This window comes from Melanostigma gelatinosum (genome assembly GCF_949748355.1).
Source record: "Melanostigma gelatinosum genome assembly, chromosome: 21".
NCBI lineage: Eukaryota > Metazoa > Chordata > Actinopteri > Perciformes > Zoarcidae > Melanostigma > Melanostigma gelatinosum.
The window spans coordinates 1,734,697-1,750,312 of NC_136654.1; the positions used below are offsets into that span (position 1 = coordinate 1,734,697).

At 40.7% G+C, this 15,616-nt stretch overlaps 3 protein-coding genes across 5 annotated transcripts; 1 reads left to right on the forward strand and 2 right to left on the reverse strand.

Annotated features, from left to right (window-relative positions):
* The first annotated feature begins 438 nt into the window (after window positions 1-438).
* LOC306794989 (UDP-glucuronosyltransferase 2C1-like) lies at window positions 439-3,449 on the forward strand. The gene is made up of 2 exons (XM_079293301.1): window positions 439-544; window positions 790-3,449. Exon 2 carries the CDS (start codon window positions 798-800, stop codon window positions 2,400-2,402), a length of 1,605 nt encoding a protein of 534 aa, XP_079149427.1. The 5' UTR covers window positions 439-544; window positions 790-797; the 3' UTR covers window positions 2,403-3,449.
* Window positions 3,450-3,689: 240 nt separating this feature from the next.
* On the reverse strand, window positions 3,690-5,001 carry LOC306795421 (C-type lectin domain family 4 member E-like; the record flags this gene model as incomplete). Its single annotated transcript, XM_079293930.1, is given in 5 exon segments — window positions 3,690-3,858; window positions 4,025-4,108; window positions 4,110-4,129; window positions 4,219-4,370; window positions 4,923-5,001. Coding segments are annotated over 5 exon segments (504 nt in total).
* A 3,554-nt stretch (window positions 5,002-8,555) lies between these two features.
* On the reverse strand, window positions 8,556-14,336 carry LOC306794997 (receptor activity-modifying protein 3). Of its 3 annotated transcripts, none has more exons than XM_079293314.1 (6): window positions 14,214-14,336; window positions 13,150-13,258; window positions 12,833-12,925; window positions 11,948-12,058; window positions 11,471-11,624; window positions 8,556-9,687 (listed from the first exon to the last, which is right to left on the reverse strand). In XM_079293314.1, the coding sequence occupies exons 2-6, from the start codon at window positions 13,184-13,186 to the stop codon at window positions 9,441-9,443; spliced, it is 642 nt and encodes a 213-aa protein (XP_079149440.1). In that variant the 5' UTR covers window positions 13,187-13,258; window positions 14,214-14,336; the 3' UTR covers window positions 8,556-9,440. The 3 variants fall into 3 exon arrangements, with proteins under 3 accessions (XP_079149440.1, XP_079149438.1, XP_079149439.1); XM_079293312.1 differs by having other exon boundaries at window positions 13,150-13,354; window positions 14,214-14,285; XM_079293313.1 differs by lacking the exon at window positions 14,214-14,336 and having other exon boundaries at window positions 13,150-13,394.
* Between the last annotated feature and the right edge of the window lie 1,280 nt (window positions 14,337-15,616).

Here is a 15,616-nt window from a genome sequence, read left to right on the forward strand (position 1 = left end):
ATTGTGAGTACATTGAAGACTACTTTAAACTGTGAATGCAGAGTTATTTAACAATATGTTACAAGTAGTGACATTTACAACGGCCCTTTGGCGACCATGATGCTGATGTGGCCCGGAGTGGAAATGAGTTTGAGAGCCCTGTATTAGAGAGAACAAAACAGATAGAAAGAACTCACGGTTCTTTCTATCACAGAATATTTTTCTTGTTAGCGGAATTACTTTTTCTTTCTTCAGGAGGAGCTCATTGTGAAGTTCACAGCAGGCCAACAAATAAAACATCTGTTTTGGGAAGAGTGTCTGCAGCACACGGAGAATGAGGGTGGGCTCTGTGGGAAAGCTGTTCTTCTCTCCTCCCCTTCAAAACGCACACATACAGACTGTAGTCTACTGTGGACTGTGGACCACCCTCCCCCAACACCCTCTCCTCCTTATGTAACACAATAATCGGGGGTTTGGACTTTGGATTCTTTTCCATGCAGACGCTGGGCTTCACTTGACCAGAGAAGCTGAAAGTACATTTCCACACTGCTTCTGAGATTGAAAGGTAGGTTTTAACACTTTTTACACAATGCATTCACAACTCAGTTCAATGCCTTCAAAGCATTACTGAAAAATAGAGACTCTGTTTTGCTGCTACTAACCTCTGCAGGACTCAAAGTGTTAGATTCCTCTAACCCTAGCAACAGGTTTGATATTTGCAGATACATTTCCATCTTGTTTTATTTTGTTGTCTTCTGGCAATAAGCACAAGTTTTAAAGTACTTGTACTTGGTTGTTCTCTCCCTCAAGGTTGTTCGATGGGGAGCATCCCAGGTGTTTCTTTTCTGCTTCTGGTGGTGAGTGTGTCCCTCCTGACAAGCTCCAATGTGCAGGGCGGAAAGATTCTGGTGTTCCCAGTGGATGGAAGCCACTGGGTCAACATGAACCTGCTAATCCAGAGCCTCCACTCCAGGGGCCACGAGGTCACTGTGGTCCGCACGGCCACCAGCTGGTACGTCAAGGAAAACGCTCCACATTACCACTCCCTCACCATCACCTTACCGGCAGCCATGAGCATAGAGCAGGAGGACTTCTTTGTGACCTTGCTGGTCAAGATGCTGGCGATTCACAGAGAGGGGGCGACACTTAGCGGCTTTATGAAGTTCTACTGGGAAATGCTCGGTAAGCTGTCGCACATTCACCGACAGGCCAGCTTGTTGGGGGTAGAAATGTTCGAGAACAAGACTCTGATGCAGAGCATTCGTGACACTCAGTTTGACGTGGTTCTTCTGGACCCGGGGTTGCCGGTTGGAGTTCTGGTGGCTCATGAACTTAAGCTGCCGACTGTTTTTAACGTGAGATGGATCACCAGTGGAGATGGACATTTTGTGGTGGCTCCATCTCCAACATCCTATGTTCCAACGTCAGGATACGCCGCGTCGGATAAGATGACCTTTGGGCAACGGGTCAAGAACACATTCCACTATTTTCTCAACACATGCATCGACAAGTTTATAGTATGCCCTCATTATGATAGACTGGTAGAGAGGTACTTTGGTCCAGATGTGAAGTTCTATCACCTTCTACAAGCAGCAGACATCTGGCTCATTAGGGTGGATTTTGTCTTTGAATTCCCCAGACCCACCATGCCAAACATCGCCTACATTGGTGGTTTCCAGTCAAAGCCCTCTAAGCCTTTATCATCAGAGCTGGAGGAGTTTGTTGAAAGTTCAGGAGAGCATGGATTCATCCTGATGTCCCTTGGCACACTGGTGAATAGCCTACCTGTAGAAATCACTTCTGAAATCACTGCTGCTTTTGCCCAACTTCCTCAAAAGGTCATATGGCGGCATGCCATTGAGCCCCCCAACAATTTGGGCAACAACACCCTATTGGTAAAATGGATGCCCCAGAACGACCTCTTGGGTCACCCAAAGATTAAAGCCTTTGTGGCTCACGGTGGTAGCAACGGGATCTACGAATCCATGTACCACGGGGTGCCGATAATAGGCATACCCCTTCTGTTTGACCAGTTTGAGAACGTTTTGAGATTGGAGGCACGAGGAGCCGCTAAGGTGGTGGATGTGACCAAACTCACTCGACAGAGCTTTCTGGAAGCGATACAAGAAGTTGTTCACAATCCCTCCTACAGAAATAACATGAAGCGTCTCTCTGCCCTCCATCGGGATAAACCAATGCATCCTCTGGAAACTGCACTTTACTGGATTGAGTTTGTTATGAGGCACAAAGGAGCTTCACATTTACGCACTGAGTCCTATAAGATGCCCTGGTACGCCTATTATTCTGTGGATGTTATATGCTTTTTGGTAGCAGTCTTGTTGATGCTGACAGCTGTTGTTGTGGGATCAATACGATTCCTTTGCATTCGACTGTGCAGGAGGAGAAAAACCAAAAAGGAGTAGTTTCTGACTCCTAAGATTAGTTCCCATTAAAATGAATTAGTCTTCATAAACAACAGGGCTAGGGATGTTTTGTACTCCTAGCCATATTAGCGCCGTTGCTCTAGGGATGGCAATGTTGGTTGATAGATGTGATGGTCGTCCACTTTGGTCCAGACTGAAACTACTCAACAACTATTGACTATTGAATGGGTTGCCATACAATTTTGCAAAGAAAATCATGTTCCTGATCTGTTTGGAAATCCATCAAAACAGATTTTTGGTTTGAGCGAAATGTCTCAATAACTATTTGATGGATTGGCGTTAAATATGGTACAGATGTTCATGGTGCCCGGAAGATAGTTCCTAATCAATGTGGGGATCCCCTTCTTTTTTCCTCATATAACTAAACTGCACTCTCAATTAGGTTTTCAATTGGGAACGTATTTTCTCACAGTGGCAGATTTAAACCCGCAGTAAACGTTATAAATTGAAACAAAGCAAATCAAAACAAAGCAACGTTACAAAACGACTTGGTTATGTTTAGTAAAACTATCATGGCTTGACTTAAAATTGCTATGAAATTGAAACAAAACAAAACTCAGTAGAAGTACTTGGTTATGTTTAGGCAACAAATCTACTTGGTTCGCATGGGACACAAACAGTCTTCTGGGTGAAAGCCTAGTTTTTGACACATTCTCCACCCCGAGTCTAAAGTGTTGGATCAGAACAATCAAAACATTTGTACTTTTGTACCTTTCACTATTGCATTCATCAAATATAGAAGAGTAGGTGGATTTCTTTCCAGTAGACAGACCGTGTTGTAAACTGTATTTTCTGTATTAAATTTTTAGTTATACTATTAGTCGTTTAAGTATTTGAATTTTCTAACTCATGGTATGCTGTCCTGAACATTTGTTGTCTGAAATGTCCAAAAACACTTAACTGTTTTATTTGCTTTTATACGGATCATCATTTCAAAATGAATGCTGCAACTTCATGTTGTGTATTATCTTAGTGTTGTCACATGAAGAAAGAAAACGCAGTCTGTTTTACCTGAAGAAACTTAAACAACTTGAAAATAAAAAAGTAAGAGAAGACAGATTCCGTTTTTATTTCCTGCAATAGAGCAAATGGAAAATTGGACTCTGAAGATTAAGTATTGTTTCATTTTGAAAGAAACATGTACACTATCACCACTCAGATGTCATGTATGTACAGTACACATCAAACATATAGTCCTATAATATCCTCCGTATGGAAAATTATATTTACAACATGAAATTAGAACTAAACATGTTCTTGGACGATTTAAACATTATTTTCACAGATCCATCTATAAGGTGTCTCACAGGAACCATCCATCCAGGACTTGAGAGCGTTTTCACTGGCGTCCATGTGTCCACAGTCTTCTCCAAGAGGGTTGTCCAACTTCCAGTTGTCCGGCTCCGTCCCCAGTCCTGGTCTGCTCAGCCAGTACCTGCAGGAAAAGAAACATCAAATGTATGATATCGGGATAAACCTCTTGAGATGTATCTTGTCGTTTTCACAATATATAAAGAAACAGAACAGTAAGACACAATGTTATCGAACACAACAACAAATAGCCAAACAAATAACAAACCAAATAACGAACTTTGACTTACTGGACATCTGAAGTGAGCGGGCTGCCGTCCACCCATCTCCATTCAGCCTCTTCCTCCGCGTCCGTCAGACCGATCCACAGCCTGGCTGCTCTCAAAGACAAAGCTCTGAAGAAGAGAATAGAGGAGTCGGATCATGAGACGGCTGGAAACAGATTTGTTGAATTGTTGCATGTTCCCCTCTTGTTGTCCTCTACCTGTTCTGGTTCACTGTTGATGATGAGCAGGTCGCCCCCTTGTGTCTGGCACCAAGCTCTGCTGGAGCGCCAGCTGAGCTTGCGAGATGAAAAGAAGTAGCATTTGTTCTCAAATTGTCTCCAGCTGTCGGGACACTTTCTGCAAATCCGTGCTGTGGAGAAAGAAACGATGTCTTTGTATCGTTAACAGTTCTCTCTTAATTAACATCCAGTTTTACTCCTTTTATTTCAGCCTGAATAGCTTTAAGTTTTGATTTATTTTTGTGTCTGTGCTGCTTTTCTTTGATGTTACTTATTTTATAGGGTAGGTTTGGTGATATTCTAAATCTGTCTCATTGTCAACAAATCCCTTAAAAAGACCGAAACCAACAAACCAACAACATATTAGCAAAGCCTGATGTGTTGTCTTCCTCTGTGGCAGAGAGCTACACTGTCCAACAGATATTTAAAACAATAGACGTCAACCTCCAGTTCGCCACCAGCTTTATCAGATGAACTTGAACTGGCCAACATGCCTTCACACTGTGAATTGATTTCATCAAAGCTACCATCAACATGCACGTGCACCTTTAGTCTTGGGATTAACCACAGGGCAGTAGAGGTCCAGAGAGCGGAAGGCCTCCTTTATTGAATCGATCTTGAAGTTGGCGAGTTGAAGTTATAGGTCTTAATAAACAATAAGACAATGAAGTTGTATCACTTACTAGTTTCCTGGTCCTGCTTGGCTGAGGTCACTGAGATTGAGCCGGCGGTTGGATTATTAATCCACTGATGTCCCACCATTGTACCTGCACCGGGTCAGAGAGCATTAAATAACAAGGCAAGATGATGCATTGTGTTAGTTACAGATGGATCGCAGGTGTGGAGCAAACATAAATGCTGTAGTTGTTGTGACTCCGCCCACACATCCTCAGACAGATTGTGTTTTCTGTGTCTAGACATCAAACAGTCAGAACACAGAAACAAAATGAAGCTTTTAATGCTTCTTAGCACCGCAAAGTGTTGCTGTGGGTTTCCTGTTGTGTATTATCATCAAAGAGTATCACAGTACCTCTAAAGCTACACTGTAAATGTACACATTCAGATGTAGTTTGGAGGGAAATATTCTGATTCCTATTTACACAGAAGTAGAAAGTACGATACTTAAGGACAGTTTAGAATGATTTGCACTCTTATTAATCTGCTCCTTCAGCCGCTACAACATTGAAATGAAGCTGACATGTTAATGTTGTCATGATGATATGAAGCCTAATAATACAGCTGGTGGTGGAATGTTAAGAAGTACATTTACTTCAGAGCTGTTCTTAAAGGGACAGTTCATCCCAAATCAACATACATATTTTTATATTTTGTTTTGGTGGAGATATTGGCGGCGTAACTCGAGATGATCCACAGACCTTTTTAGTGAACACTGTCATGTAAGAACTGTCCCTTTAAGTATAATACTTATACTTGAGTATTTCCATTTCATGCCACTTTATATCCGCTACATGACAGAGGGAAATATTGTACTTTGTCCTCCACTACATTAATAAAACAGTTACATTATTACAGTCAGTACATGTTCCATCTTATAAAATATGACAGGGCTGTGTTTAGTAATGGAGCATTTTTACAGTGTGGTATTGCTAATCTCAGTACTTCTAACTCAACATAACACTCTGAAAGTCTTGTACTTTCAGTGTATTTTTGCATGCAGTATTTATACTTGTAACCAATATGTTTACTTTGTCATATTGCTGCTATACTTTATAAAAACAGCCCAAATACTTACAGAACTAATTCCTGCTGATATTGTGGCATCTCACCTCAGTCCGTGTCCGTCCGTCCCGTCCTGCTTCAGTCACTGACTCTGAGCCGCTGACTCATTTAGAGCCGTCTCACCTCCTGCTGCTTCACATCCAAGAGGTGGAGGTCCTCTCATCATCAACCCTCTCATCATCAACCCTCTCATCATCAACCCGCTCTGTTTGATGTCAGCTTATCTCTCACCGAACAACAGTCACTGAGGGCACTGTCACTGTTGGGCTTTGAAATGAATCCGTTATTTGTGGTGTTCTTGAGAAGTTAAAGACATCAGCCTTTAAATAAAATGAAGTGAAATCTTAATGTTACAGCATACTGTGATATTTTAGTGTTTCCCGACCTGATTGATTAACAGGAAAGCAGGAAAAATGTTTTTTATTTCTGCTTCACAAAACCATGGAGAGTATTTTCACAACATCTTTTTTATTGTAAATGAATGACTTCACTGTCTCAGGTGTCTAAAAACATTTAACTTTGGTTGAACTGGTCACATATAAGAAGACATGCTTCATTTTTGAGAAGCACTTTTTGAGACACTGAGAGAACAGTTTGTGTTTGTTCCGCTCCTGTTTCAACGTGACAGTGAAACACTCTGGGTGTATTTTATTCATTTAAAAACACACCAGACTTTCCTGAAGTAGTATTACACTGAATGGTTTAAATTTTGTGATGCTCTAAAATGCTAAAACATGCTGCAGCCAGCAGGACATCTAACAACAGAGTCTGTCTCTGCTGGGAGAATCCTCCCTGAGAAGCTGCAGAGATGCTGCTCCAAAACAAACATGTTGCCGCTGATATGTGTGAGGAAGGAAATGCATTCCATCATTGTTTAACAGCCTCTGTCTCCTGTCAGTGTAGCAGAACATAAACCAAATGCATGAGTCCATGGCCTTCTGGCTCTATAGAACAGACTGCACGTCTTCACATCAAATATATTATTCGTTATTTTCTTATCTGTGTATCACTGTGCTGCAAATACAGTTTCACACAGACTCCGGTTAGAGAAACTGGAGGGTGTGATCGAGTGTGTGGCATTTGGGTGGTGTGTGAAGAAGGAAATGTTTGGCCTTAATACCTGTGTGTGTGTGTGTGTGTGTGTGTGTGTGTCACGTCATTCCAGTGCATACAGAGGACAAGCAGAGCTGGTGTTTGTGAGACTCTGTGCTGATGTTTCCTCCCGTCTTCTTATCTTCAGCATCTTTTACAACCAACCAGGAAGCATCAACATCACAGGGCTTCTATCACAGCAGATTAGCCGGCGCTTCTATACTTGTGAGGACTCTCATTGGCATGATGTGTTATCTAACCTCTGATCTAAACCACACGCTAACCCTGAACCCCCAAAAACAAGCCCTTTGAAGAAGCGAGCGCTGACTAAATGTTTTTCACTTTGAAAACAAATGCCTTCACTCAAAGCCTGAAACTCAATTTTGTCCTCACAAAGACAGCAAACACACAAATACACACACGTACCACCAGGAACCGCTGCAGATTTAAGTGACCTTTATTTTCGCAGCAGCGTCACACTGACACACTTTATTGTTTGTGCGTGCACTCGTGGCTCACCATGTGTGCAGCTTCTTGCAGCTTTGTGTGCGTTTGGTTTGGTTTAGTTTGTTTATCTGCACAAATAATAAAAACCATGTAAATGCGTTTGTTACGTGCCGTGATGTGTTTGTGCGCTCCCTTTGTAAAGTGAAGTCAAAGTTTTGCGCATGTCAGAAAAACACCCAAAGGGCTTTTACAGAGATGTGACCAAAAAAGGGAAAAAAGAAAAGAAAGAAAACATAGAAATTAATAAAAACAAGCAAATGCATCTGCTAGGAAAGACAGCAGGAGAACTTTGGCCACAGAATACTAGATTAAAGTTTGGTTCAACAAATACGCTTTGACAGAGTATTCTGTTGCAATAAAAAGGTTGTTAATCCTCAGCTGAGCTCCCTTGAATCTGAGAGTGCATTTTGTGTTGTTTAAAGATAATAGCGCACACGTCTAGTGTTATATGTGTGGATTACTGAATTTGTCTGAGAAACGTAAGAGGTACCAAATCAGGCTGATGCACACGTTTGTGAAATATATATTGATATTGATGAATTACTGAGCAGGCATACAGGGCCCAACGTGTCAGAGGGCCCCGGGGCCTTCAGCACAGTGTCACTCAGAGTTACACAAACCAACCAGGAAGAGACTCAACAAGAACTCAAAGAAACATAAACAGCTACGAAGAGAAACAAAATGACTACAAATAGACGCAGAACGGCTGCAAGAAAGACACAAAGTGACTCCCGTCAATGATGAAACGGGACAAAATAACCACAAAGAGACACTGAACAAGGACAACAAAGGCTAAACATCTGTAAAGTCGGTGTGCCGTGTTCCTGTAGAGGTGGTGGTCTGTGTCCATTGGCCCATTGGCCCATAATCAGTCCAATAATATGTACATCCTGGTTCTTTAAATACGGGACAACATATGTTGTAGAAAGAGAAGTCTGATTGATGTTGAAGATGAACAATGTATGATGTGTTTATTCGTGACTTTGTTTCTTATACAATAGAACCAGACTTGCAGTCTCAAGGAGCAGTGTGAAGGATTTAGTGGCATCTAGTGGTGAGGTTGCAGATTACATCCAGCTGTAAATGCTCTACACTGGCCCTATAAATATGCATTTAAAGCCAGGAGTGGGTTAGCCTAGCTTAGCATAAAGAACCCCCTGTCCTTTAGATGCCTACCACTACCACTAGATTCCTCTAGTTCCACACACTGCTCCTTTAAAACATACCAAGTGTCAGTGAAACACATTTAAACAAAACATACAAAGTGGAAAACGTTGACATTTAATAAATTGAGATTTAGTTCACATTTAGATTTAAGGTCGCTTCATAACTTCATTCTCAACTTTTCATTTCCTACCAGACTGGATTATACAGTAAACACTAGGAGTGTAACGGTTCACAAAGCTCACGGTTGGGTACGATACAGTGGAGCCACGGTTCGGTACGTTTCGGTACAGTAGAAAACTAAATGCAGAGAAATGTACTTGATTTTAAAATATATTTACTCATTACAACTAACATCATGAAGTTATTCTTTGACTTTGAACAATGATGGAACTATACCTGAGTGACTCATCTTCTGGGGTGTCTTCTTAGCAACACATGAGCATCAAAAACAGAAACTGCTCCTTAATGTTATGTAGTATTGTTACTTACATCTTGCAAAAGAGATTTTAATCTCAATGGGACTACCTGCTTAAATAAAGGTTTTTTTTTGTTTTGATTCAAACGTATTCGGTTCGTCATGCGTACCGAACCGTGAGCCTCGTACCGAACGGTTCAATACGAATACGCGTATCGTTACACCCCTAGTAAATACAGATTATGTTGAAGTTTAATGGAGCACGAGAGTCCAACACAACTCACACTTGGACACTACTTTTCCAAACCACCAGATAAACCAGTACGGGGATGAGGCTCACAGGGACGAGCGTGAGGGCGACCACCAGCCCGTGAGGTGCGTCCTCAAACGGAAGCTCCTCCTTAGAGCAGTCGTGGAAGTAGTAAGAGTGGACGGAGCGGAAGAAGTCCTGGGTGATGGGGTTTGGGTAATAACAGCCAGTAAAATGAGACACAACCTCCAAGCAGAGCGCCATTTCGTTGTATGGTCTGGAAAAGATCAAGAAACCAGTGAAGAACAAAGCCAAAGCTTCATGTGTTAAAGCTGCATTCTCTCTAGTGTCCACCAGGGGGCGACTCCTCTGGTTGTATAGAAGTCTATAGAAAATGACTCTACTTCTCTCTTGATTTATTCCCTCAGTAAACATTGTAAACATGAGTTTATGTCTCAATCTCTAGTTTCAAGTCTTCTTCAATACAGCATGATGTTCATTTAGTACATTATGCTCCATTTAGAGTCACACAGACCATAAAGCAGGGGATGCTTTAGGGCGGGGCTACAGTGATTGACAGGTCTCTACCAGAGTGTCTCTACGTTACTCCTCCTCAGTCCAAATGTCACTTCCTGTTCACTGGTTGAAAAAAACAAGATGGTGACAACCGAAACGCCCAACTCGAGGCTTCAAAGCGGCAGTTTAAAAACCAATGGGTGACGTCACGACGACTACGTCCACTCCTTAGATTAGGAAATCAAAGCTTCATGGAGCCACATATAAAATTAGCTGAGTTTTAAGGGACTTCTTTAACAAAGATAAGAGTCTATGTTTTATAATGAAGGGCTCCGATTTCACATGAAGACATTTTGAAACTCTTCAGTTGGACCAAGAAGCACTTGAAGTATGGAACCTCTACTGTGACTTCAAGCGAGGCTGTTGTGGTCAAACTGTTTCCTGTTTGAACATAAACAGATGATAACTGATGGAGGCTGGGGAAGGGAAACATCTAGAGCTGCGCTTACTCTGCAGTGGGACCGGCACGAACTCCACTTGGCTCAGTGCTGATGACGGATATGTCCCAGAGCCTCATTAGTATTCACAGTGTCCTGCTGCTGAGAGGATACGGTGTTCTTCACTATTACTCCTATTGTCAGCAAATCTCATGAAAGTACTAAAGAGTGTTTGTCCGTCTCTCAATACTTTCTGACTTCTCTCGTCTGTCTGTGGCTCGTTGCTTCTTACTGAGGAAATCCTTTATTAAGAGCTCACACATACAGAGTAATCTCTTTAATGTCATTTTTAGCAATTCAGGAATTTCCTAAATTAGGTGGCCACTGTAATCATCACTCAAACGACAGTAAAAAGGACATTTGTTGGGACTATTTTATTTCTTTAACATTTTTTTGTATCCTCATTGTGCATATGTAGCCAATGTGTTGTTATATTATTTTGTTGTTATTTTGTTCACGTGAATAAAATAACAAGAAAACAAACTTGTTTTGAACATAACAGGGCTGCAACTAACAATTGTCTACATTACTAATTCATAATCCGTCGATTATTTTCCCGATTAATCGACTAATCATCTATGAAATGTCAGAAAATTGTGAATTTCCCTCAGTGTTTTATTATCACATATTACAAGGAAATCCTCACATTTGAGAAATGGACCAGGGAATGTTTTTTTGTTAAATATTAAAGTGATTAATTGATCATAATAGTTAACACATGTTAAAAGCAGATGTAAATAAATCTGAAATGCCGTTTATTTTACCTTCTGAATGTTTTGTGGTTTGTTGAATTTCACCACAACGGTGTAATTAATCTAATTCATACTTTATTTCTAGATGACATGAACTACTCCAGAGAAACTAATGCATTTAATTGTAACACTGCAAACATATGTAATGCTCCATGTGGCCCTGCAGTGCACTTTGCATTGCAACACGAGCAACATTTTAGTTTTTGGGTTAATTGTGGAGGGACACTTTCAAAACTGAGGCAAAGAAACACAGAAAAAATCTGATTAAAATGAGAAATAAAACCTAATATCTTACCTGATGATATTTTCCATCACACACCAGTCGTCCGCACTGATTGACATCATTTGTGTCTTAAAATCGTCGCCACAGATCCTGTGACCATGTTCTTTCAGCGCTTCCTCTTCGCAATGTTCGCCATGGAACTTATTCTCCTGGTCCTGAAAACTCTCTGCAAAGTAGACAGGGACACACATTTCTAATAAAACCCACCGTTATATTAATGAAGCACATTATTCAGTGTGTCTTACTGTGTCAAACGGATGACAGATATCATAGAGTTTGTGTTTTAGTGTTGCTTTATCCAGTGTACAGCTTCTTAAAGTATTCAGTAGCTCAGCAGTGCATGTTTCTTTATCTTGGCTTTTGCCTAAAAATGCAACTAGATGCCAGATTATCTCAAAGTAAGCAGCTGCTTTAAGTGCAGGAAGGTTGAAGGCGCCGATAAGGACGCTGGGTTTCCTCTCTTCATGCTGAAGACGTAGAAACACTCACCGTCGTCCTCCGTGACACCGCTCGATGTTTGGTTCTTCTGCAGTTCTTTCTCAATCAGACGCCGCTCGTCTTTGTCCAAACTGGGCGTCGGGCTGCCGGGTTTCATTGTACCTGTCGGTCCAAAAGACGTTTATTTCTGAGCAATATTCTCCATGTTTGGTGAATGAATTATGTCACATCCACACGGTGACATGATGATTGTGGGGGATTTTTCCTGATTGGGATATTCGTGAATATCGTCTACTTTACGTACTTTAAAAAAAGATGTTTTTCATCATCATTCCAGAGGAGTGAAAAATAGAGATTAAAAAACTAATTGTCATGTTTTTTTCATGCAGAGACAGTTTTTGATTCATAATTACCTTATTTAGAATTGTTTGTTTTTGCCTAAAAGGATAATAATGTGAACCACAGCTATTTTGGCCACGATAACTCAGACATGAGTGTCTAACGTGTTAAACACTAAAACGACGAGTCTGAAACTTATTGATGAATTATTTTTCAAGCTCCAATGACACATTTTCTCCTGTTTCAGCTTTATTATCAGGATGACTTTTTCATAAATGATGTAGTAAATAAATGGTCCGACAAACGATGAGCAGATTGATTGATTGTCAGAGAATTTACTGACAATTCTAGTAAAAGATGAATCGTTAAAGTCAAAAGAAGTCACTGGTTCCACCTGATGTTCTGCTTTAAAATGTTGACGTTTGTTGTTTTGTCTTGTCTTTAATGATGACAGATTGAATATTTTGGATTGTTTAAATCAATATGAAGATGTCACTTTGAGGAGAACGAGAGGACATATTAAGCTCTCCAGCATTTGATGAACCAAACGATTAATCAAGATGAATTATGCGTAATAAATTAAAAACCAGGTCTTACTGTTGTTGGTGATGGACTCTCTGAATGTTTGGTTCCTCTCAACTTTGCTCTTCTCTTCTTCTGTCGTGTTGTCTGTCTGTGATTCCACTTCACCTGTGGACACAGATTCAACATCGAAGAACAAATCCAGCACGTTTAAAAAAAGACTCTCACAGCAGCCTTTTCTTTACTGCTGCTGGAACTAAAACGCCGCCTCACAACCGTTGTCCCACACACAAGGAAAACAATGGACCCCAAAAGAACAGGAAATGCTAAGAGAGTAAAACACAAAATCAACCTAAAACCCTTCAAACGTGTCGGTGAAGTTGGATACGTACCGAGGATGAGGATGAGGAAGAGCAGGTACAGGATCATGGTGGAGTTCGGCGAGCGGATCGTCGGTAACCTTCTGAGGCCGGTCGGCGACCCGAGCTGAAGGTCTGACAGCTGAGTGGGTTTAAAGGAACAAGCCCAACCCTCTTTATCTCGGCACTACTGTTTGTTGTGTTTGTGCTTGTGTGGTCCGGTGATGCTGGAATATGACTGATGAACAGATAGAAGCGATAGAAGAGGAAGAGGAGTGGAAGAAGTGGAGGTGACAATCTATTGCATGAAAGGATCAGAGGATTCATAAATACAAAACAACACCTTTTACAGGTTATCCAAAATAACTGGACCTGTATTCCTGCTTTACTCTTTACGCCTCTTAAATCATGACTCATCAGTTTGTGTCGCTGCATTCTCTCTAATGTCCAGCAGGGGGCGACTCCTCTGGTTGTATAGAAGTCTATAGAAAATGACTCTACTTCTCTCTTGATTTATTCCCTCAGTAAACATTGTAAACATGAGTTTATGTCTCAATCTCTACTTTCAAGTCTTCTTCAATACAGCATGATGTTCATTTAGTACATTATGGTCCATTTAGAGTCACACAGACCATAAAGCAGGGGATGCTTTAGGGAACTACAGAGATAAGGAAGCTGATATCCTCGTTCCCAGTAAATCCCAGATTCAGACCCAAACCAACACTGAATTAATCCCACGATCTGTGCATCTCTGTCTGATATATAATATTCCTCATGTTCCATAGAGCCCCATTGTTGTCCAAAAACTATTAAAAACACATTTTAATTTCTAGAGCATTAAATGTGTATTATCGTGCTGCAGAAAATGGTCCCAAAAAACTGCAGTGACCAGATGTTTTCGGATGAACTGAGCCTATTTTCAAAGGAAATGAAACTATATATTTGTGACCGGTAGGAATAAATGGTTCCTCAAACTGGTTGTATGAAGTTTAGTAGACCAGTTTTTATACAAACAATAAAAATCCGTGTTTCTCAGCTACAGATGATTCCATCTGTTTGTAGTAAATAAGAGGAAGTGCTGGTATGTCTTTACTTACCCCGAGAGTCTACTGCCATAAAAACACCATAATACTCCAGGGATATAACTCCTAATTGGAATGGGACTGTCCTGATGTTGGTGGTATTGCGGGTAAAGGGAGGCAGCGCGGTTTCCTCCTCAGATAGTCACTGAAAATGCTCTTTAGGGATTTCCTCCTTCATTTAGCAGCATTTAGAAGGTGGCTGGAATCAGGAAGCTGGTGCTGACATGACAGAAAGGCAAACCTCCCAAAAACACACAAACAATACCTCAGTCTGCTCACAGAAAGCTTTGACACAAAATTATGATGCAACTAAAAACCCAACAAGTTTCATGTATTTTGTGCAAAAAAAACTCAAGTTGATTTCTGCTCATTTTATAAAAGAAGCATGTTGAAATACGGATGCCTTTGCCTCTAACACACCACGAACGTCCTGTTCTTTGTGTGTTTTTAATGTGCAGGATGTCGGAGCTTTTTGTAATGGCTTCAGGCTTCACCTCAGCTCGTGGAGACAGGAAGCTTTTTCTGGCATTCTGTTGTTTTTTGCTGCATGTTGAAAGACATTTATAGGGACAAAACCAAGGATGTGTAGCAGCCAAATATTATTATTGTCTGACAGACTGACTGCTGTTTCTGTAGATTGTGGAAATACAAGAATGACGATGAGTTCTTGTGATTTGTTTTGTTTGTAGGAGCTGTAAATATTGTAAATATTGTGCAATTTGTACTTTTATGTTTAAGAAATCAGGACAAACGCAGCTCTTAGTATGAAGGATTTACTTTAATACAGTATGCTTTATTAGTATTAAATAATATGTTAAGTGTGTAAGAAATGAAACTGAATCCAGTCATCAAACTTCCTGTTACAATCTGATTTATTTTTTCAATCAATGAACAGATGAAAGAGATAAAAACACATTTCCTCTTCTGAGCGCTGACAGAATGACTCACAACACCTTGAAACAACAACTCAACACATCACACGATGTCAAGCCACCAAAACTGTCAAGTACATTAAAAAACTCAATATCTGGTCAAATTCATAACATCGTTTCAGGTTCAGGTTACTTTTATTTGTACCCGTAGGTAGACTTGGTTTGCAAATAGAGAGAGAGGCATCCATCTCGACAGACATTACAAACAGCACAGACAACAAGACAAACATGAGGCTAAAAATCAGTCAATCAATAAGTAGAATAAATAAGTACACACACGTTTCTATAGCATCTGTGCACTATGCTGTGATCTGTTCACCTGCGTGATGGCTGCTGGAACAAAGCTGTTTTTATAGCGCTTCGTTCTGCACCGTGGGACTCTTGCTTATTCTGCCATCTGATCGTTCCAACTAGTTCCAGATTCCATTAAGTTCGTGCCGATTATTGACAATTTTATTGAGGCAAAGGTTGTGTACAATTACTTCT